General features: G+C 48.7%; 1 protein-coding gene across 5 annotated transcripts in view; it reads left to right on the top strand.

Annotated features, from left to right (window-relative positions):
* The window catches only part of LOC114244824 (SLIT-ROBO Rho GTPase-activating protein 3), a 47,660-nt gene extending 28,453 nt beyond the window's left edge, over positions 1-19,207 (top strand). The window contains exons 1-15 of one of the 5 annotated variants that reach the window (XM_089734655.1): positions 1,625-1,769; positions 4,369-4,552; positions 5,319-5,497; positions 7,257-7,453; positions 7,714-7,842; positions 8,888-9,108; positions 11,560-11,746; positions 11,826-11,954; positions 12,023-12,783; positions 12,852-12,997; positions 14,012-14,075; positions 14,161-14,197; positions 16,769-16,833; positions 17,266-17,469; positions 17,805-19,207. In XM_089734655.1, coding sequence (XP_089590781.1) covers positions 1,631-1,769; positions 4,369-4,552; positions 5,319-5,497; positions 7,257-7,453; positions 7,714-7,842; positions 8,888-9,108; positions 11,560-11,746; positions 11,826-11,954; positions 12,023-12,783; positions 12,852-12,997; positions 14,012-14,075; positions 14,161-14,197; positions 16,769-16,833; positions 17,266-17,469; positions 17,805-18,087 — 2,925 coding nt within the window. In that variant the 5' untranslated portion in view covers positions 1,625-1,630 and the 3' untranslated portion in view covers positions 18,088-19,207. Of the gene's footprint in view, positions 1-1,624; positions 1,770-1,867; positions 2,103-4,368; positions 4,553-5,318; positions 5,498-7,256; positions 7,454-7,713; positions 7,843-8,887; positions 9,109-11,559; positions 11,747-11,825; positions 11,955-12,022; positions 12,784-12,851; positions 12,998-14,011; positions 14,076-14,160; positions 14,198-16,768; positions 16,834-17,265; positions 17,470-17,804 lie in introns of those variants that run through there. The other 4 variants (XM_089734654.1, XM_089734656.1, XR_016324574.1 and 1 more) reach the window with 4 other exon arrangements.
* Positions 19,208-19,849: the final 642 nt, after the last annotated feature.

Below are 19,849 nucleotides of genomic sequence, written 5' to 3'. Positions count from 1 at the left end.
TATCCATTGTGGTCGGCGTATGGCTACGGTCTATGGCGACCTCGACACAAAGGCCGAGACTTTTCGGGACGTTGCTTTAAGCACATTATTTGAATGAAAGACGGTTGAAGTGCGAGAACGAAAAAAACTGTTGTAGGTAATTTACGGACTGCATATGCTAATAGTGAATAATGATTACCCCGAGGAATAGAGGCGTGATGGCCTCGTGTCGAGGGTTGATCCGGGATCAAGTATAAACTATGTACCTTAAGACAGAAAGATTGTGTAGATAATAAAAATATGCGCAATCATTAGTGATTGCTTCGAATATGTAATATTGGACTATGGTCTCACTAGATAGTAAGATAATATATTACGTATCAGTTTATAGTTAGACCAAGCGGGGCCTGAATTTTTCTATTTGTTGATATACCGCGCATGCAATGGCGGAATTCCAAACAAAAAATTCACAAACTTGTTTTTTTACGGGAAATGAAAAATACAAACATTGTAAAGTGCTCCGATGTTTACAAACGAATTTGTGGACAATACCTGCCGCAGCCGTGCAACACAAGTCTGTAATCCTCATAATAAACAAGGGCGCGTTTTTTCTGTAAGTCAAATCATGAATAATTCGGTAAATTTCGCTAGTTTTTACCGGTTTATTGTCCCGTCGAACAGCTGCTGTGTGCCGATCGAACTTATGTACTTCTCGATCACATTTTAACGAGGGCTAATACACGGGGCGACCGGTTCCGACTCACCCCGCACCCCGACCCCGCCTCACACCCCTGCTCTTCGGCTGCCCCTATGTACGAGTATAACTACAGACGAACGAATATTCTTTTGATATCCTTAAGAGATTCATTGAATCAAAAGTTCTGCTGCACTTATTTGGTGTTGTCAAGGCGTTTAAGTAAATCTTGAACCAATAATTTGGTAATAATTGAATTTCGATTCGGTTTGTATTGTACCTACTTTGTTAAATGGCTGTTGAAATATTTTTTTATATGGAAACAGTCGTCTTGCGCCGTTCGTTGCAATGATCCCCTAGGAGGCAAATCGCGTCCATCGAGCCGTGCGGTGAACCGGGCCACCCTGTATATAACTAAATGTTAAGTTTACTCTATAAAATGCTGCTCTCTCTATTATTTGCTAAATTATTCACGACTGGAAATTGAGTGAATCCATGTTTTTCATTTAGAAAGACGAAACAAATGAACTCAAATTTTTTGATTTTGAATTTCATTTCAGCCGTTGTAACTATACTGAGACCTTAGAACTTATATCTCAAGGTGGGTGGCGCAGCATTTATTTACGTTGTGGATGTCTACGGGCTCCGGTGACCACTTAACACCAGGTGGGCTCGTCTACCCATCAAAGCAATAAAAAAAAATTAAAAAACTCGAGTTTAACCACTTCTGGGTCGGATTAACTGTTTCTAATAGTCCTTTTAGCAAACGCGAAGTAACATATGAATTACACAGTTACATTAGGTACATACAGTGTTTTGCATTGACTTCAGACACGGTCGAGGAAACCACGTTCCGTGTTGTCTAGGCCCTAGGTAGGGTAAGGTTCACGTGTCAATACCGGGTAGTGTCGTAATGATCGGGTGGAGTTGATGTATCGTGAGCAGTGAGGGTGCAGCATGCGGGAGGGGCGCGGAGGGCGAATCCAGAGCGGAGGCTGCGCGACCTCAGTCGAGCGCCGCCGCTCCGCCATGTTCCACTGCATCGTGCAGCCGCGGCATGACTGGGGACCGCCAGACTTCGCCAACGCCTTCCCCGGTACGTGAACACTCACCACGCCTTTGTGTCGTCAAACAAACAAACAAGCACGCCGTCTGCCATCGCTCTATCCGACTGACGACGTGACGCGGGACTACCGTTATGATCTATTAATGTCGACAAAAAAACTCGACGCAAAATGCCAATATCTAATTATAGGCACGGACTCGCGAGTAAATAAAGATGCGTCTGTGTGGAAGCTCGTCGCGGGTACGGGGCGCGTAGAATGTTGTTGTTGTTGTTGTGGTAGTGTCGCGGCGCCGTGTGGACCGTGTGGTCGGTCTCCGCAGTCGAGCGCGGTGCAACGGTGCAGAGGGCGGCGCGCAGGCCTGTGTGCGTCGTGCAGTACACCGCGCCCCGGAGATCATTATCCATATTGAGCATTCAGACATTTCGCTCACAACACACTATAAACATAAAGTATAGAACACAGTCATTAGTTGGTCCCCTCCGGCCGGCGCTCCCCCAACCTTTCATCCTTCGACATTGAAATCCACTTTCCCCTATGACTGCGATGACGAATCACGCTTTTATATCGATTTCGTTCTCACACATGTCGCATTCAATGACCCGTTCGTTGGTTCGTCGAGAGCGTTAAAACAAAACGAAACTCCCGGGAGTCATTATCAAATTATAAATGATCAGTGGTCGTCGTCGTCGCGGCGTCGGTCCGGTGTGGTCGAGTCGGGGGTGCAGAGCAGCCGGGACTGCGATCTCGTGCGTTCAACTTCCGCTATCTGAACTTAATCTTTAATTTGTTCACGATTGACCGAGACAAAGAACATGTTTAGACCGTCGTGATTCAGTGCGATACTACCTAATCATCGTAACTGTTCTTCTTTTTATTGCTTAGAGGGATGCACGAGCTCACAGCCTACCTGTGTTAAGTGGTTACCGGAGCCCATAGACATCTACAACGTAAATTTCACCAGCCACCTTGAGATACGAGTTTTAAGGTCTCAGTACCTATAGTTACAACGGCTATAGGTAATGTAATAATATACAGTGTCTTGACTTTGGTGGTCTCATATAGGACCCGCGATCATTGTTTTCAGACCTCGCTTGTTTCGGACTCACCGGCTACTTCGCAGATTGATTAATGATGCTATTAGATTTATTTTTTTCGTTTGAACTAACGGCTTAAATTATTTTTATTGTTATTTTGTAAATTCTATAAATTCTTTTGATAACTGTAAATAAAACGGAATGCTTCTGTTTGATTTTTATTGTATGTACGCTGGAGTACATGTATGTTACGTACGTCTACCGTGATCTTGCGTTACTAGTATTATTTAACAATAATATTTCTGAACATTATTATTGTATGTATGGGCTATGATAAAGCTCTCAGGAACCAATCGATATTATATCCATGGTTCTTGGAATCGCTGCATACAATACTGTTCAAGAGATTATAATTTTTGTCTACGCACCGCCGCGATCGTATTGTCCAAGTTGTTTCTGAAACGCTACGAGCCCTGTCTCATTTAACGCGGTTTGTAAAGACTCTTCAGCAGTAGTCATTGGGTTGGCTGAGCTCCAGGCATTATACACCGACATCATGTGCACGTGTGACAGTATCATATAACTATATTTTTTCAGAATATTTCATAGGTGAAAGCTTGTGATAAGATAAACACCTTAAAACTAGAAGTACACTTGTTACTGGGTAGTTAAACAGTGTTCCTAGTGTAAATGACCAACGTATGTAAATATCGATGGTCAGTTTATTGACATTTGAAAATTTCAATAAAATTTCAACACGTAATTCCTTAATCATCATATTATGAAAATTCAATTCTGATTGACCTAATTCAAATGTACGATTACAAACATTTACAAAATTAATTAAATTCTAATAATAAATAACATGTTTTATCGCGCTAAGCGATTATGGTAGAGTATTAATATTAATTAATGAACATAATACAGTGCAAAATAAATGAAGTAGGTACGTGAGTCACAGCCGAAGCGCGTCGCGTCGCGTCGCGTCGCGTCGCCTGCAACGACGGTTCAGAACACGCTAACGACAATCTTTACTTGTGCTACCTTACTACAATATATTTGACGATAAGCTAACGTTCTTGTATACGGGAAATACTATCTCGCACGTGTGTGTCTTATTCAGTCCGCCTTAATCAGCTATGGTTTTTATGGGTCGTCACATACGTACAGTACTGCCCTTATGTATCTTGGTAATTTACATTAGGTAATCGGTAGCGATTTCTATCTGCGTACGGTGAAGCAGGTGCAAATGTTCAGTTGTAATCTCTTAGCTGTTTGATTTGCCGACCGAGAGGGCTGGTGGTCGTGGCGCCGACGACCGCCGGTCCGGCGTCCCAAGGGGGAGGGTGATGGGAGAGATGTACTCCGCACTAAACGCTTCACTCTCCCCCCTTTGCCTTTTCACGAGTTCTGTCTCATGCGAGGTTTGGATGCTGGTTGTTGAGCGACAGGAGCTTTTAGTCAGTTCAACTCCGACATGCCTCGCCCTCCATCCCCAGTGCATGGCGGAAGTCCGGTGATTTCCTCATGACAAAAAAAACAATAAAAAAGCTGTTAGATTACAATGTTTATGATTTTTTCTTTATGATTTTAGATATAAAATCACAACTGGTGGAGCACACCCGCGTGCTAGAGGCTCGCGCGGAGGCGACGGCGGGGGTGGCCGGGGAACTCCACGAGTACTGCCGGAGACGCGCCGACCTGGAACACGAGTACGCGAGGGCCCTCGACAAGCTCGCCCGCGCCGCGCACCAGCGACACGAGGGACAGAAACACAAGTGCGTATCTCCTTCTGTAACTTCTTTCGGACTGTGCACAGTCTTCTTATCAAACCAGGATAAGTCATCAATTCAAATCAGTTAAATAAAAACACCTCCTCCTCCTTGCGTCGATAATTCTCAGTGCTGAGGGTCGTAGCCTCCTCTAACAACTTTTTCCTGTATTATCCTGCGCCATTCCAGCCTATCCTCGGCTGTGTGGATAGCAACGTGGACTGAAGTATTGAGAGTGGAGCGCATCTGGTCCGACCAGCGCATTGGACTTCTGCCTCTGGGCCTTCTTCCGCATACCTTGCTTGTTACCAGCAGCTTTTCCAGCAGATTTTCACCTCTCTCTTTGCCGATATGCTCAAAGAATTCGAAACTCCTCCGCGCGCATATAGTACTGAGGCGCATTGGAATCTTGAGTAAGAATGGATTCGTTGGTTCTGTGTTCTGTCCAACGAGTCTCGAGCATTTTCCTCCAGCACCACATCTCAAACGCGTCGATGCGTTGGCGGTCGGCTTTCTTGAGGGTCCAAGTCTGCGCCGTAGAGAAAAATGGAGAAGACGAGGGAGGTGATGAGCTGCATTTTGGTATTCCTCGAAACGCTAAAAACACCTACCATTATACACATATGCGACTCTTCCTGATAAATTTATTAAAATGAGACGACATACCATATTGATACGAGTCCGCGTGGTCTGTTTCCCTCGTTAATAATAATTGAATGAGATTCACTGAAGAGAAGCTCGTAAAGGCACAGTGTCCCCGGTTGTGTTACAGACGGGAGCAATGGGCGATCACGGGCGCGTTCTCGTGCTGGCAGACGGCGCTGGACGCGACGCGCTCGCTGTCCCGGGACCACGCCGCGCTCGCCGACCTGTACGGGGGCCCGCTGGCCGCGCGCCTGCAGCGGGCCGCTGACGACGCGCTCCGCCTACACAGGAAGTGTCGGGACATCGGTCAGTGCTTTGTGTTTCAACTCAAATCAATATCTATCTATCTATATATATAAAAATGAATTGCTGTTCGTTAGTCTCGCTAAAACTCGAGAACGGCTGGACCGATTTGGCTAATTTTGGTCTCGAATTATTTGTAGAAGTCCAGAGGAGGTTTAAAAGGTAGATAAATAAGAAAATGCTCGAAATTAAATAAAAATAACAATGGTATGTCCCCCGTCGGACGGATTCCTTTACAAAAGTTGAGGTCTTTTATTTATCGATTGAGGCACTACGGAGTCTGCCGGGTCAGCTAATTAAATATGAAACTCAGTGAAATAATTGCACTTGAAGTGTATGCGAGTTGTACTCGGTTGTAAGTAAACTTCAGTGAATTTAATAAGATTCGATATATAAATTTTTAAGATGTCTCATAAGCTGTTATCAGTAACGCGAGACGAATCAATAAACAGGCCAAAAATTAAAACCGATGTTTCGGTGGTACGTTTATTTGACTGCTGCAATTTTTTTGTTGTAAATAGCTGCTTCATGCAATAGATTGAAATGTGTAAATAAGTAATTTCATGAAAAAAAAACATGGAACTAGCCTACCTGCCATATATATTTTTTTTTTTTTTTTTTTTATTATTATATTTTTTTTATTTTTTATTTATTGTTTAGATGTGTGGACGAGCTCACAGCCCACCTGGTGTTAAGTGGTTACTGGAGCCCATAGACATCTACAACGTAAATGCGCCACACACCTTGAGATATAGTTCTAAGGTCTCAGTATAGTTACAACGGCTGCCCCACCCTTCAAACCGAAACGCATTACTGCTTCACGGCAGAAATAGGCGGGGCGGTGGTATCTACCCGTGCGGACTCACAAGAGGTCCTACCACCAGTAATTACGCAAATTATAATTTTGCGGGTTCGATTCTTATTGCACGATGTTATTCCTTCACCGTGGAAGTCAATCGTGAACATTTGCTGAGTACGTATTTCATTAGAAAAATTTGTACCCGCCTGCGGGATTCGAACACCGGTGCATCGCTAGATACGAATGCACCGGACGTCTTATCCTTTAGGCCACGACGAGTTCAAATTCAATATTATTATATATTAGTTCTGCTTACCTAAGTGAGTAACGTGGATTGTATAGTATTGTATTTACACTGTCGGCTAAAAGTTCAAGACCGCACTTAGACAACTTCATTGTAATATATCGATTCAACATATCGATTGTAATAAAATCTCATAAGATAAAAAAAGAAATGCACGTTTGCATATTCTGCTGAAGTCGTCATGGCCTAAAGGATAAGTCGTCCGGTGTATTCTATCTGGCGATGCACCGGTGTTCGAATCCCACAGGCGGGTACCAATTTTTCTAATGAAATACGTACTTAACAAATGTTCACGATTGAATTCTACATAAATGCTACGCGTTTGATCATTATTTTCCTGCGATGTTAAGATGTTATGTTAAGCATATAGCCTTCCTCAATAAGTGGGTTATCTAACATTGAAAGAATTTTTCAAATCCAGAGAGACCAGTAGTTCCTGACATTAGCGCGTTCAACCAAACAAACAAACTCTTCAGCTTTATAATATTACTAAGTGTAGATTAAAAAGGGTTAATTAAACATTTAATATTTTATTGGAGTTTAATTTCATTTTCCTACTTTAAGTAAGATGGTCTTAAACTTTCGGCCTGCAGTTTATATTATTTATATGTTTAGGGTACATAGTAGACGACGATTCGTAATGATATATTTGGGTGCAGTGTCTGAGCGGCACGAGGAGGTGTGCGCGGCGCTGGCGGAGGCGTGGGGCGCGGGCAAGGCGCAGACGGCCGCGGCGCACGAGTGGCGCGTCGCCGCACACAAGCTGCGCACCGCACACGCCGCGCGCGCCGCCCTCGCCGCACACTCGCCGCCGCGACACAAGAAGCTCAAGGCGCTCGACAAGGAACTAGACAAGGTACCCCCAACTCGCGACCGACCCTCTCGTCACCGAGCCGCTCTTACGTGCTATGCCGGTACTCTTCAAAGATACATTCAATAAAAGGTTTCTATGAAAATGATTTAGTCGAACTAAAAGCTCAGCTTAAAAACTGTTCGTTTGCACAAATTCTAGAGCTACTAGCATTTCAATTATAAGTTGACATTATAGTGTGCGAGCGCAATCTACTCTCGCAGTTAGTTAGTTAATAGTAATGATGGAGAGCGGATTGTCCGCAGCGTCGCTCGCGGCACAGCGCGGCGCGCGCACACGCGCTGCGGGCCCGCGCCGACTACGTGCTCAGCCTCGAGGCCGCCAACGCCACGCTGCAGCGGTACTTCCTCGACGACATCGCCGACATCATCCTGGTACGCACACCCGCACACCCGCGCCGCACACCCGCACACCCGCGCCGCACATCCGCACACCCGCGCCGCACATCCGCACACCCGCGCCGCACACCCGCACACCCGCGCCGCACACCCGCACACCCGCGCCGCACATCCGCATACCCGCGCCGCACACCCGCACACCCGCGCCGCACATCCGCACACCCGCGCCGCACATCCGCACACCCGCGCCGCACACCCGCACACCCGCGCCGCACACCCGCACACCCGCGCCGCACATCCGCATACCCGCGCCGCACACCCGCACACCCGCGCCGCACATCCGCACACCCGCGCCGCACATCCGCACACCCGCGCCGCACACCCGCACACCCGCGCCGCACATCCGCACACCCGCGCCGCACATCCGCACACTAGGAATACTAACCACATCACAAGAAGCGGAGCGAAACAAAACCAGATTGTTTATAAATATCGACGGACACAAACAAGAACATTGTTCACCTTCAATACTAGCAGTTGGTATTGGCACGCCAGGCTGCGGGCCGCGCGGCGAAACTGGCCACAGTGTCACAATGAAAAATGACACCAAAAACCGACAACTCTTTGCAGATATTTTTGGGGCACTTCACGATCACTTAGGAATCCATTCAGCTTCAGCACATGTATAAAAATAATTATATTCTTTGTTAGATCAAAGCTTCCTTATGAGAAGCGGTCGGCTGAAGGGTTCGCTCCGCACGCGCCGCTGATGTCGAGTCGCACGTGCGGCATCGCTAACAAACGGAACAAACCCACTCGCATTCCACAATTACTCATGTTGTTATCGTGTCCATATCAATGAATATATTGGTGGTCCATATTGGTAGAGGTTTTGTTTCAAATTGCCAGTATTGTAAAACTGCAACTTCATGCCTTGATGAGACCTATTATGTTTCTTTTGAGTTGAAGAGATTAGAATATCAAAAACTACTAAATAAAAAATGAACATTAGGTTTTATTTGTAGCTTGAATGTTATGAAGGCTGCATGAAGGGCGTGACAGTGCGTGTTGTTCCTCGCAGTGCATGGAGGTGGGGTTCGAGGCGGTGGTGGGGCGCGCCGTGCGCACGCTGGGCGCGGCGGAGGGCGGCGCGGGGCGGGCGCGGGCGGGCGCGGGGGAGGCGCTGTGCGGCGCGGCGGCGGCGCTGGACGCGCTGGCGGACCGGCGCCGCCTGCTGGACGCGCACGTGGCCGCCTTCGCGCTGCCCCGCCCGCTGCCGCACCAGCCGCCGCCGCCGGACAGGTACCGCGCGCCACCAGCTGCTCGTTCAGTTAAACGGGCCACCATGAAATAGATATTACTAAAAATTACTAAATATAATATTACTAATAATATTACTAATATTACTAATCCATCCCGGACCACTGCGGGCATCCCCGCAGTGGTTTGAAAACGTGCGCCCCTGAGCTGACACCTGCGCTAACGCGTTTGTATCGCCTCTCTTATTGTACTAACAGGGTTCCGTCTTCATGGAAGACCGCCCACGTCCACCCTATCCCCAAGAAGGGTGACCGGTCGGACCCATCGAGCTACAGGCCTATCGCGATAACTTCCTTCCTCTCCAAGGTGATGGAGCGAATTATAAATACACAACTCCTGAAGTATCTTGAAGATCGCCAGCTGATCAGTGACCGACAGTACGGTTTCCGTCACGGTCGCTCAGCTGGCGATCTTCTTGTATACCTTACTCACAGGTGGGCTGAAGCCTTGGAGAGCAAGGGCGAGGCTCTTGCTGTGAGCCTTGATATCGCGAAGGCCTTCGACAGGGTCTGGCATAGGGCACTTCTATCGAAGTTACCATCTTACGGAATCCCCGAGGGTCTCTGCAAGTGGATCGCTAGCTTTTTGGATGGGCGGAGCATCACGGTCGTTGTAGACGGTGACTGTTCTGATACCATGACCATTAACGCTGGCGTTCCACAAGGTTCGGTGCTCTCCCCCACGCTTTTCATCCTGTATATCAATGACATGCTGTCTATTGATGGCATGCATTGCTATGCAGATGACAGTACGGGGGATGCGCGATATATCGGCCATCAGAGTCTCTCTCGGAGCGTGGTGCAAGAGAGACGATCAAAACTTGTATCTGAAGTGGAGAACTCTCTGGGGCGAGTCTCCGAATGGGGTGAATTGAACTTGGTTCAATTCAACCCGATAAAGACACAAGTTTGCGCGTTCACTGCGAAGAAGGACCCCTTTGTCATGGCGCCGCAATTCCAAGGAGTATCCCTGCAACCTTCCGAGAGTATCGGGATACTTGGGGTCGACATTTCGAGCGATGTCCAGTTTCGGAGTCATTTGGAAGGCAAAGCCAAGTTGGCGTCCAAAATGCTGGGAGTCATCAACAGAGCGAAGCGGTACTTCACGCCTGGACAAAGACTTTTGCTTTATAAAGCACAAGTCCGGCCTCGCGTGGAGTACTGCTCCCATCTCTGGGCCGGGGGTCCCAAATACCAGCTTCTTCCATTTGACTCCATACAGAGGAGGGCCGTTCGGATTGTCGATAATCCCATTCTCTCGGATCGTTTGGAGCCTCTGGGTCTGCGGAGGGACTTCGGTTCCCTCTGTATTTTGTACCGTATGTTCCATGGGGAGTGCTCTGAGGAATTGTTCGAGATGATACCAGCATCTCGTTTTTACAATCGCACCGCCCGCCACCGGAGTAGAGTTCATCCATACTACCTGGAGCCACTGCGGTCATCCACAGTGCGTTTCCAGAGGTCTTTTTTGCCACGTCCCATCCGGCTATGGAATGAGCTCCCCTCCACGGTGTTTCCCGAGCGCTATGACATGTCCTTCTTCAAACGAGGCTTGTGGAGAGTATTAAGCGGTAGGCAGCGGCTTGGCTCTGCCCCTGGCATTGCTGAAGTCCATGGGCGACGGTAACCACTCACCATCAGGTGGGCCGTATGCCCGTCTGCCTACAAAGGCAATAAAAAAAAAAAAATATATATATTATATAATAATATTACTAAATATTACTGGGTACATACTTCTCAAACAATAAAAATAAATTTTAAACAAAACTGCAAATGACACTAAATTTCACTCTTGTTACAAAGACAAAAGAAGCTGTTTGATATGATGACACTGTCGCAGCGAACTAGTGCCGCAGTTTTTATTTATGTGTGTTTTAATTAGCTGACATCACGTGGCCTTTTCGTGTTCTAAGAACTCGATTAGACCGACACATTGTTAGGATATCTACTATAAATGTTATCCTTTCATGTGTTGAACATGTTTTACAAGATATAAAATGTTGATAACGCGCTAAAGAGGGCTTAATTAATGAAAGCGATATATATCACAGAATTAGTGTCTATTTGGTAGAGAAAAACATATTCAGTATAATCTATGCAATTCGTAAACCCGTATTAATATGCATACTCTCTGGTGGAACTGAGTGATGCTCGTCTGGTGAGTTCGCACGGGTAGATATCATCGCCCTGCCTATTCTCCTATGAAGCAGAGATGCATTTCGGTTTGAAGGGACAGCCATTGTACTGTAAAAACTGATATATACAACGCATGTTTCAAGCAGGCGGCGGCATTTACTTTGTTGATGTCTATGGGCTCTGATAACCACTTAACAACAGGTGGACCGTGAGTTCGTCCACCCATTGTGGGATACCTCGTATATCAAGTTCCATTGAGCGAATTAAAAAGTATTTTTAATTTATCGACGATTCCCAGACAGGACGAGGAGATGCGCGAGGTGATAGGGGACGCGGCGCCCGAGCAGGACGAGCACACCGCGCGCGTCACCGCCGAGCTGGAGCAGCGCCTCCTGCAGCTCGACGCCGCCGCGCGGCAGCTGCGCGCAGAGTGCCGCGAGAACGCCAAGACGCTCGACGCCGCCGAGGCAGAGCTCATCAAGCAGGTCCGCAGCGCCCCCCCGCCCCGCCCTCGCCCCGCCCCCGCCCCCGCCCCCGCCGCCGCTCTAGCCACGCCTCTTGCAGATGGAGGGCAGCGACGCGCACTGGGACGTCAGCAACCTGTTCGGCCCCGGAGCTACACCCCTGGCCGCCGCCGCCGCCGCCGACGATAACGACGCGCCGCGACGAGACCAAGAGGACTATTACTTAGCGGTTCGTAAACTCTGTGCGGTGCCGCGCGCCGTGAGACCGCGGGTACCACGCGCCGACTGTCGTTGCAGAAGTTCCGGGCCTACGTGTCGTGCGCCGGCCGCCTGGCGCGCCTGGAGTGCAAGGCGGGGGCGGCCCGCGCGCGCCTGGGGGCCGGGGGGGGCGCGGCGGGGGCGCCCGGCACGCCGCCCTCCCCGCCGCGCCGCGCCGCCGCCCGCCTGCGCCGCGGACAGTTCGCGGCGCCGCTGGAGCACCGGCTGCCCGTGGTGCTGACGTCGTGCGTGCGCGTGATCGCGTCGTACGGGCTGCGGCACCAGGGCGCGTTCCGCGTGTCGGGCTCGCAGGTGGAGATGCAGGCGCTGCGGGCCGCCTTCGAGCGCGGCGAGGACCCGCTGGCGGACGTGCGCGACGCGTCCGACATCAACTCGGTGTGCGGGCTGCTCAAGCTGTACCTGCGCGAGCTGCGGCCGCCGCTGCTGCCCCCGCAGCTGCAGGAGCGGCTGGTGCGCGTGGCGGCCGTGCCCGACGACGCCGAGTTCGTGCGGCGCCTGCGCGACACGCTGGCCGTGCTGCCGCGCCCCGCGCTGCTGGTGCTGCGCTACCTGTTCGCCTTCCTGGCGCACCTGGCCGAGCACAGCGACCACAACATGATGGACGCTTGGAACCTCGCCATCTGCGTGGGGCCCACGCTGCTGGCCGCCGCGCCGGCCGACGGCGGCCAGCAGGTCACTGCGCAGAACCTCGTCAACGAGCTGGTGAAGCGCACCATCATCCACCACCTGGACGTGTTCCCGCAGGACATCGCGCCCTACGCCCTGTACAGCAGGTTCCCGTGAGTGTCGCTCCACTCCCATGTTAACAACTACATTGTTCGTACTTAATTTGTCGAATTTTCCGCAGAGATGCGAGCGGCGAGGACGACAATAAAGAGAAAGAAGAGGGCGAGGAGTACGACGAGGAGGAGGGCGCGGAATGTGCCCCGGACGTGACGTCACTGGACGAGCACGACGCGCCGGACGATCTGTCGCTCTACAACGACGAAGACGGTGCGCAAGCCTCCACTACATTGTTGCGCTTATTAACTATACCCGCGGGCAACTCAAGGGCCACTCCCCCCGCCCCCGCGGCCGCCCCCGCGCCCGCCCCCGCGCCCGCCCCCGCGCCCGCCCCCGCGCCCGCCCCCGCGCCCGCCCCCGCGCCCGCCCCCGCTCGTGCTCGTCTCGTGTTGCGCTTCTGTGAACACATATATAGTAAGCGGCACGTAAGTTGGCAAGGTTTTGGTGTAGTGGGGGTAATGTCGCGCGTAGTGCATATTGCAACAAAAAAATGGTCACTTTTATTGCCCGCATATAATTTAATTTAATTTTTTACTTGCCGTAATTTGTTTTTAAGCCTTTATGTTTAGAAGAAAGTTAAAGAAAAGAGATGAATTCGTGAAGTGTATTAGGTGTTATAAATAAAATACAATTAAAAGTTAAGAAGTTTATTTAAAAAAATATACTTAATATTAAAAATTATGTGTCGCCGTCGTCACTATCATTTTCTAATAGTGCTACCCCTTGGATTAAATTTATGGTAGCACCTGAGCTGGTGGAAGGAGTTGGCTCCTCATCGTTGACATAACGAAAAGTCGCTGTCGTCAGTGGCGTAAATAATAAAACGCTCAGTGACTGAATCGACTATATGGTCATTGGTATTTGGTCCTGGCATTGCAAACAAATTTAAAAGAATAACACTCGTAACAAAAACTAAATTTAAAACAATAATAACAACTCGTAACAAAAACTCAATATAAACAAAGGGCTCCTACAATTTAGTAGGCGCATGTGTAATCAGAAGCAAACGGAACGTGGACGCGGTGCGGGAGGGGAGGGTCGACTGACTCACCAATCGCGCGCTCGGAACGGTGCTACGTCTTTCCCCGCGTCCCGCTTGACAACCAAAGAGACCTAAAAATCGACTTCTGCGCATCTAGCAACTCTTGCCAAGTTACGTGCCGGAGACTATACAGACGTGTCTTCGACAATAATTAGGACTCATCCCTACAATGACTGTTCCAGACGAAGCGAGCGACGAGTGCGAGAACGGCGACTGGAGCGAGCGCGACTCTGCGGAGTTCCAGAGGTGCGTGCGCCCCCCGCCCCGCCCCCGTCCCCTCGCCCCCCGTGCCCCCCGTGCCCCCCGCTAACGTAGTGTGTCGTGTCCGCAGGCCCCCCGGCGCCCCCCGCCGCGCCGCCGCCGCGCAGGTACCGCTGGAGACCACCGTGTGAGCCGCACGGAACTAACGTTTATTTGCGACTAAACAGTATTCACTTGCTCATATAAGTAATGCTTTAGTAATTCGAACTTAACGAGTCCGCTGCGTGTGGCTCACGGAACTGCAAGACGTGTCGCTCTGCGGTCCCGTACTAGTTAAATACTCCAACATTAGTATCTACCTGCTGAACTATAATAAATTTGGTGTCACATAAAACTGTGCGTAAGAATAACTCAGTGCAGAGTAGAACGCGGAGCCCGCGCGCGGATGGCCTCCCACCGAACACCGGAACACAAATGACATTAAGAGAATTAAGTAATACACTTTAAGTAATGTTAGGTTTAATTATAAGTCGGAGAGTAGCCCCGCGCACGTGTGGGTGCTAGTGATTGTGACAAAGACTCAAAGAATATAATATAACGAACGTACTACGCTTCTACGCGCCAATTTGGTTATAGTGTACTTTGGAAACGAAACTCGCATCTACAAATCTAAAAGGACTAAATTTAGTATGTAGAGTGTATTCTTTGATAGTCGGCTAAGTGTACGCATGTAATGGTGATCGGTGCTTATAGTGTTCAATAAACGTTGTTACTTGCATGTCTGTGTTTGATTTGTGTCCGCTTCACGCCACATCCGCTTCAAGCTTCGTCCGCTTCGAGGGTAGTCCTCTTCAACGTCGGCCGCTTCATGTGTTATCCATTTTGCGTGTAGTCCCATTCGCGTGTAGTCCACTTCGTGGGTAGTCTGCTTCGCGTGCTGTGTATTTCATAGTCCACTTCGTGGGTAGTCAATCTACTTCGCGTATAGTCCACTTCGTATTCCAATTCGCGAGTAGTCCACTTCGCGACTAGTCTACTTCGCGTATAGTCCACTTCGCGTATAGTCCACTTCGTAGTCCAATTCGCGAGTAGTCCGCTTCGCGGGTAGTCTACTTCGCGTATATTCCACTTCGTAGTCCAATTCGCGAGTAGTCCACTACGCGGGTAGTCTACTTCGCGTATAGTCCACTTCGTAGTCCACTTCGCGTATAGTCCACTTCGTAGTCCAATTCGCGAGTAGTTCACTTCGCGGGTAGTTTACTTCGCGTATAGTTCACTTCGTAGTCCACTTCGTAGTCCGATTCGCGAGTAGTCCACTTCGCGGGTAGTCTACTTCGCGTATAGTCCACTTCGTAGTCCACTTCGCGTGTAGTCCACTTTGCGTGTCTCCGTGTCCCACGTTACTAACTATCACCCTACTGACTTGTCCCAAGCTCATCGCTTGTTTTCAAAAAAAATTAAAATGTGTACATATATTACTTCGGAATTATTGGTTATTATGTTCTGGAATTCAGATGATGTTACCCATGGACATTAAAGTATATGTACATACAACTCGACCAAGCTAAGTTTGCACCACGCATCGATTACGTCACACTGCCGCTTAGGTACGGTCTGAAAAATGGATTCGCTATGACTTTAAAAATGTAAACAATTTTTTGTTAGATTTTACTTGGCATTTATTGTTTTTAACAATATATTATACATAGGTATATGAGAATATAGCGAAATATAGGCTTTTTGTATGAAGACCACCCGGGCGTTCTTGCACTTTTTAAATTTGTATTCTAATTGCTCAGTAATAATTTTCCTTAGTGTTTCTTTTTGGTCTGAATAATTCAGATCTCGTTTTGCAATCTTTAGAATTTTATTTAAGGTTGGGATTTCTTTTCTGAGGGTGTAAAATGAGTTAATAATATTCCTCAGAGCACAGAGGTCAAAACTGTCAAGTATATTTTTATAGGACTTAATTGGCCATTAGTACTTGGACGTGGCGAAGAACGTGACGCTGGTAAAGCAGCTGGCTGCGATAATTCTTTGACTTATTTTTTATATTCATTAGCGTCCTCTTAGATATGCTGGTTACGGCACAAGTTCGCTGAATAACATTGTCCACCGGATAGGTAATTCTATTATTAGCTTTTTCTTCTTCTTAAAACTTCAATACTTTCAGGATTATGTTTCTCCCTTCACTGTGTATCACCTTTCCTTTTTATTTTTGTTGAAATGAACGTTAACCGTTCAGTAACAACAGTTCAACAAAAACTTAACAAAAAACAGTCCAGTAATATAACAAAACTTCAACAATAAACCTTACAAGAACAATTAAATTTTTTTAAATTCAATGGATAGGGAGATGAAAACTCGTATGACGCGTGTCGGCGACAAATATGCTAACCGTACTGACGCGACAGCGCGATCGCGGGAACGTGAGCGGGGAAGCGGGCGCCGCGCCGCATTCTAGCGAGGTGCTAACTTAGCTTGGTTGAGTTGTAATTATCCATTTTGTAATTAGCACGTTCAGTTTAAGATTTATTTAAATATACCTAAAGTTAGGTTATATTATAATTTGTTGTTCCAAACTAAATGTGAACCTCAAATATTAATGTGAAATAAAATAATTGCAATGTTAATGATGTGTCACGTGCCGGCCCTCGTCGGGGGCGCGCGGTCGTGTCACCTGTAGGGTTTGCACTGTGAAGTGATGTCCGTGAACTCTCATCTTCCCCCCTCCTCAGACGAGCCCCGCGGCCCCCGCGCCCTCGCCCCCCGCCGCCCCCGCCGCCCGCACCGACACCGCCAGGTAACCAGCCCTTGTTATGTACCAAGCGTACATGTCCAATTATTGTACTTTTGCGACCAATCTATTCGTGATTTTTTAATATAGCCTTATATCCAGGTGAACAAGATATTTTCAAAAGTTTATTTAATTATTATCACAGTACACTGCACAGCCACTGTGACATCAATATGAAATTATCGAGTACTCTAAGACTGGTGTCAGTACTACCGTCGTGCCGACAGACGCGGCGTCGTACCTTAATCGTAAATGATTACAACGGTAGCACTTCAGACAGCACACAGAGTAGAGGGGCACAATAGCCTCGTGTCTGCTCCAGAGGGAAGGAAGTATCTTGTTGACGTAATTACCATTCGTCTTCTCTAATTTATTTACAAGAACTAGTGCAACCACTCAAACCGGACACACTTTAACTACCAATTTATAATGCGCCAGTCGTCTAGCGGAGAGCACCCCGGACCTAGTGTTGGACCTCCCGTCCCGTGCGGCCCCCACCGCGCCCCCCGCGCCCCCCGCGCTGCTCCCAGTCGAGCCCCCGTCGGCGCCCCCCGCCGCGGCCCCCGCGGTGACGCCCGGCGCTGACCCCGCAGATACCTTCGTGCACAACAGGGATACACTCAAGAAACGTCCTCAACACAAGTACGTATAGTTGTGGGTTAATAATTATGTTTGAGTTTCATTTGCGCCTTCAATCTGCCGGAGCTAAGTGGTTACCGGCGCTCACGGATGACGACTCAACAGTGAGACAAGTGTGGATTGAAGGTGGATAACGACTGCTCCAGTGCAGTGCGCTTCACACGACGCGGCGTGCTCCGCACCAGCCTCTGTTCGTTTGCAATATAAAAATTACATTTAAATTTTTTAAATTTTATTAAAGAAAAATAAGAAAGACAACGGGCCTATAATAGCTTTATTGTTTTGGGGCTTCACGCTTCAGTTTATATTTAATAATTTTGTATTTTTGTTCCATACAGACAGTCCAAGTCGGAGGGCGGCACGGAGGAGCCGGCGGGGGGTAGCCCGGTGCCGGCGCGGAACACGGCTCGCGTGGCGGCCAAGTTCGCCGACCTCACGCTCACCGGCGGCTCCCTCAAGCCCGCGCTGGCCGCCAAGCCCGCCCTGCTGCGCCGCCCGCCCGCCGCCGCCTCCGCGCCCGCACCCGCGCCCGCCGCCGCCTCCGCGCCCGCACCCGCGCCCGCCGCCGCCTCCGCGCCCGCACCCGCGCCCGCCCCCGCCCCCGCGCCCGCGCCGCACTGACCGCCCGGCTGCACTATATAATGATATCAAATATGTTTTATAAATGTGTAACTTTAAACTTGTAATATTTATAATATAAGGTATTATTTTGACACATCAATGTCCTAAGTGTTGCCTGATTGTGTACCTTATCTGGTTGCAACAGTGTTCATTGTTGACTGGTATACTCTAACTTGGATCATAATCCATATCACGACAGATATTTTTATAAATTTTATATTAAAAATAAACTTGCACGTCCATAAAATAATATCCTGTAGAAGCTTAAGTCCGGCTCGCGCCCGGTTCGCGTCCGGTGGGTTGCCTTGGCACGGCGCTCGGTCCAGTCGCCAGTTTCAAACCTGAATGTTATTTAAGTGAATCTCAGTGGCGCGTGACGTCACCTCCGTGTGACACGTAGTTGTTAAGTGTGACGTCATCACTCGACCCTCAACATTATTTGGTTATTTTAATTCTATGAAGCTCCAGTTAGTAGCGCAACAGTATTATCAATAATTTCGTCGAATGTGAAGATCGCGGTACGAACTGGTTTAATAGTAGTGATATATTATTAATGATTCAATTAAAAGTGTATTTCAATTTGCAAGATATCGAAGTACAGAGCGAGGGGGGTGAGAGGGCTGATGACGTCACCGGTCCCATATTGTGCGGTGTCTATATATAGTTGTATGTTATTTTTGTACGCGTCTCTTATCTGGTACGAATCTCTAGTTATAGTAGAGCGGTGTGCTGGTGCTCCCTCCCCCCGGGACTCCTCGTCTGCACCTCCACGTGTAGTTAGCCAGCTCCATGTAGCCGGGTGCTCCGGGAGCCCGCGCCGACACGTGCTGTCGGGAGCCAAGAACTTGGATCTAACGGCACCTCGACGGTCCTCTGACACGGAATACTCATGCGTTCATGATACTGGTGATATTTCATAAATATCACCAGTATCAGAACAAACCATATTAAATTTTCGGAGAACATTTTTTGAAACTCCGAGCTGAAAGTTCACTGAGTATGTTAGAGGTTCGCTCGGATCTAGAGAGCGACGGGCGCGGGGTGCCGGGGGGCGGGGGCGGGAAGAGGGGGGCACAGGACCTCCTGTCACCTCGCATTCAATAAAACAGTATTACTCGCATTTAATTGTGTTTTATTAATACCCTAAGTCCTAGTGGCCTAAAGGATAAGACGCTCGGTGCATGCGTATCGAGCGGTGAGACTGTGCCCATGTTCGAGTCCCGCGGGCGGGTGCCAATTTTTGTAATGAAATACGTACTTATCACTTGTTCACGACTGACTCCAACGGTGAAGGGATAACATCGTGTAATAAAAAATAAATTAAATACAAAAATTATAATTTGCGTAATTTTACGTAAGTAGGTAGGTAGGACGTCTTGTGAGTCCGCACGGGTAGCTACCACCACCCGGCTTTTCTGCTGTGAAGTAGTAACGCATACAGTTTGAAGGGCGGGGCAGCCGTTGTATTGTAAAAATTAAGATCTTCGAACGTATGTCTCGGAGTGCGTCACAGCATTTGCGTTGTAGATGTTTATGGACTTCGATAACCACGTAACATCAGGAAGGCCGCGTGCTCGTCCATCTAAGCAATAAAAACAGATTTAATTTTGGTGAGATACGTTGAGGTACGTGGTATGTAGTGAACCGTGGCTCTTATATTAGTTCTTGCGAGAGATGACGGGACCTCCCGCCTGCCGGTTTGACAATATTGCTGCTCGAGGATCGAGTGCCTCTTATTGCTCAAGGCGCAGCACTCACACGG

This window comes from Bombyx mandarina, chromosome 18 (genome assembly GCF_030267445.1).
Source record: "Bombyx mandarina strain Sakado chromosome 18, ASM3026744v2".
Classification (NCBI taxonomy): domain Eukaryota; kingdom Metazoa; phylum Arthropoda; class Insecta; order Lepidoptera; family Bombycidae; genus Bombyx; species Bombyx mandarina.
Note: the sequence above shows the minus strand (reverse complement) of the source record. Positions and strands in the feature narration are given on the sequence as shown.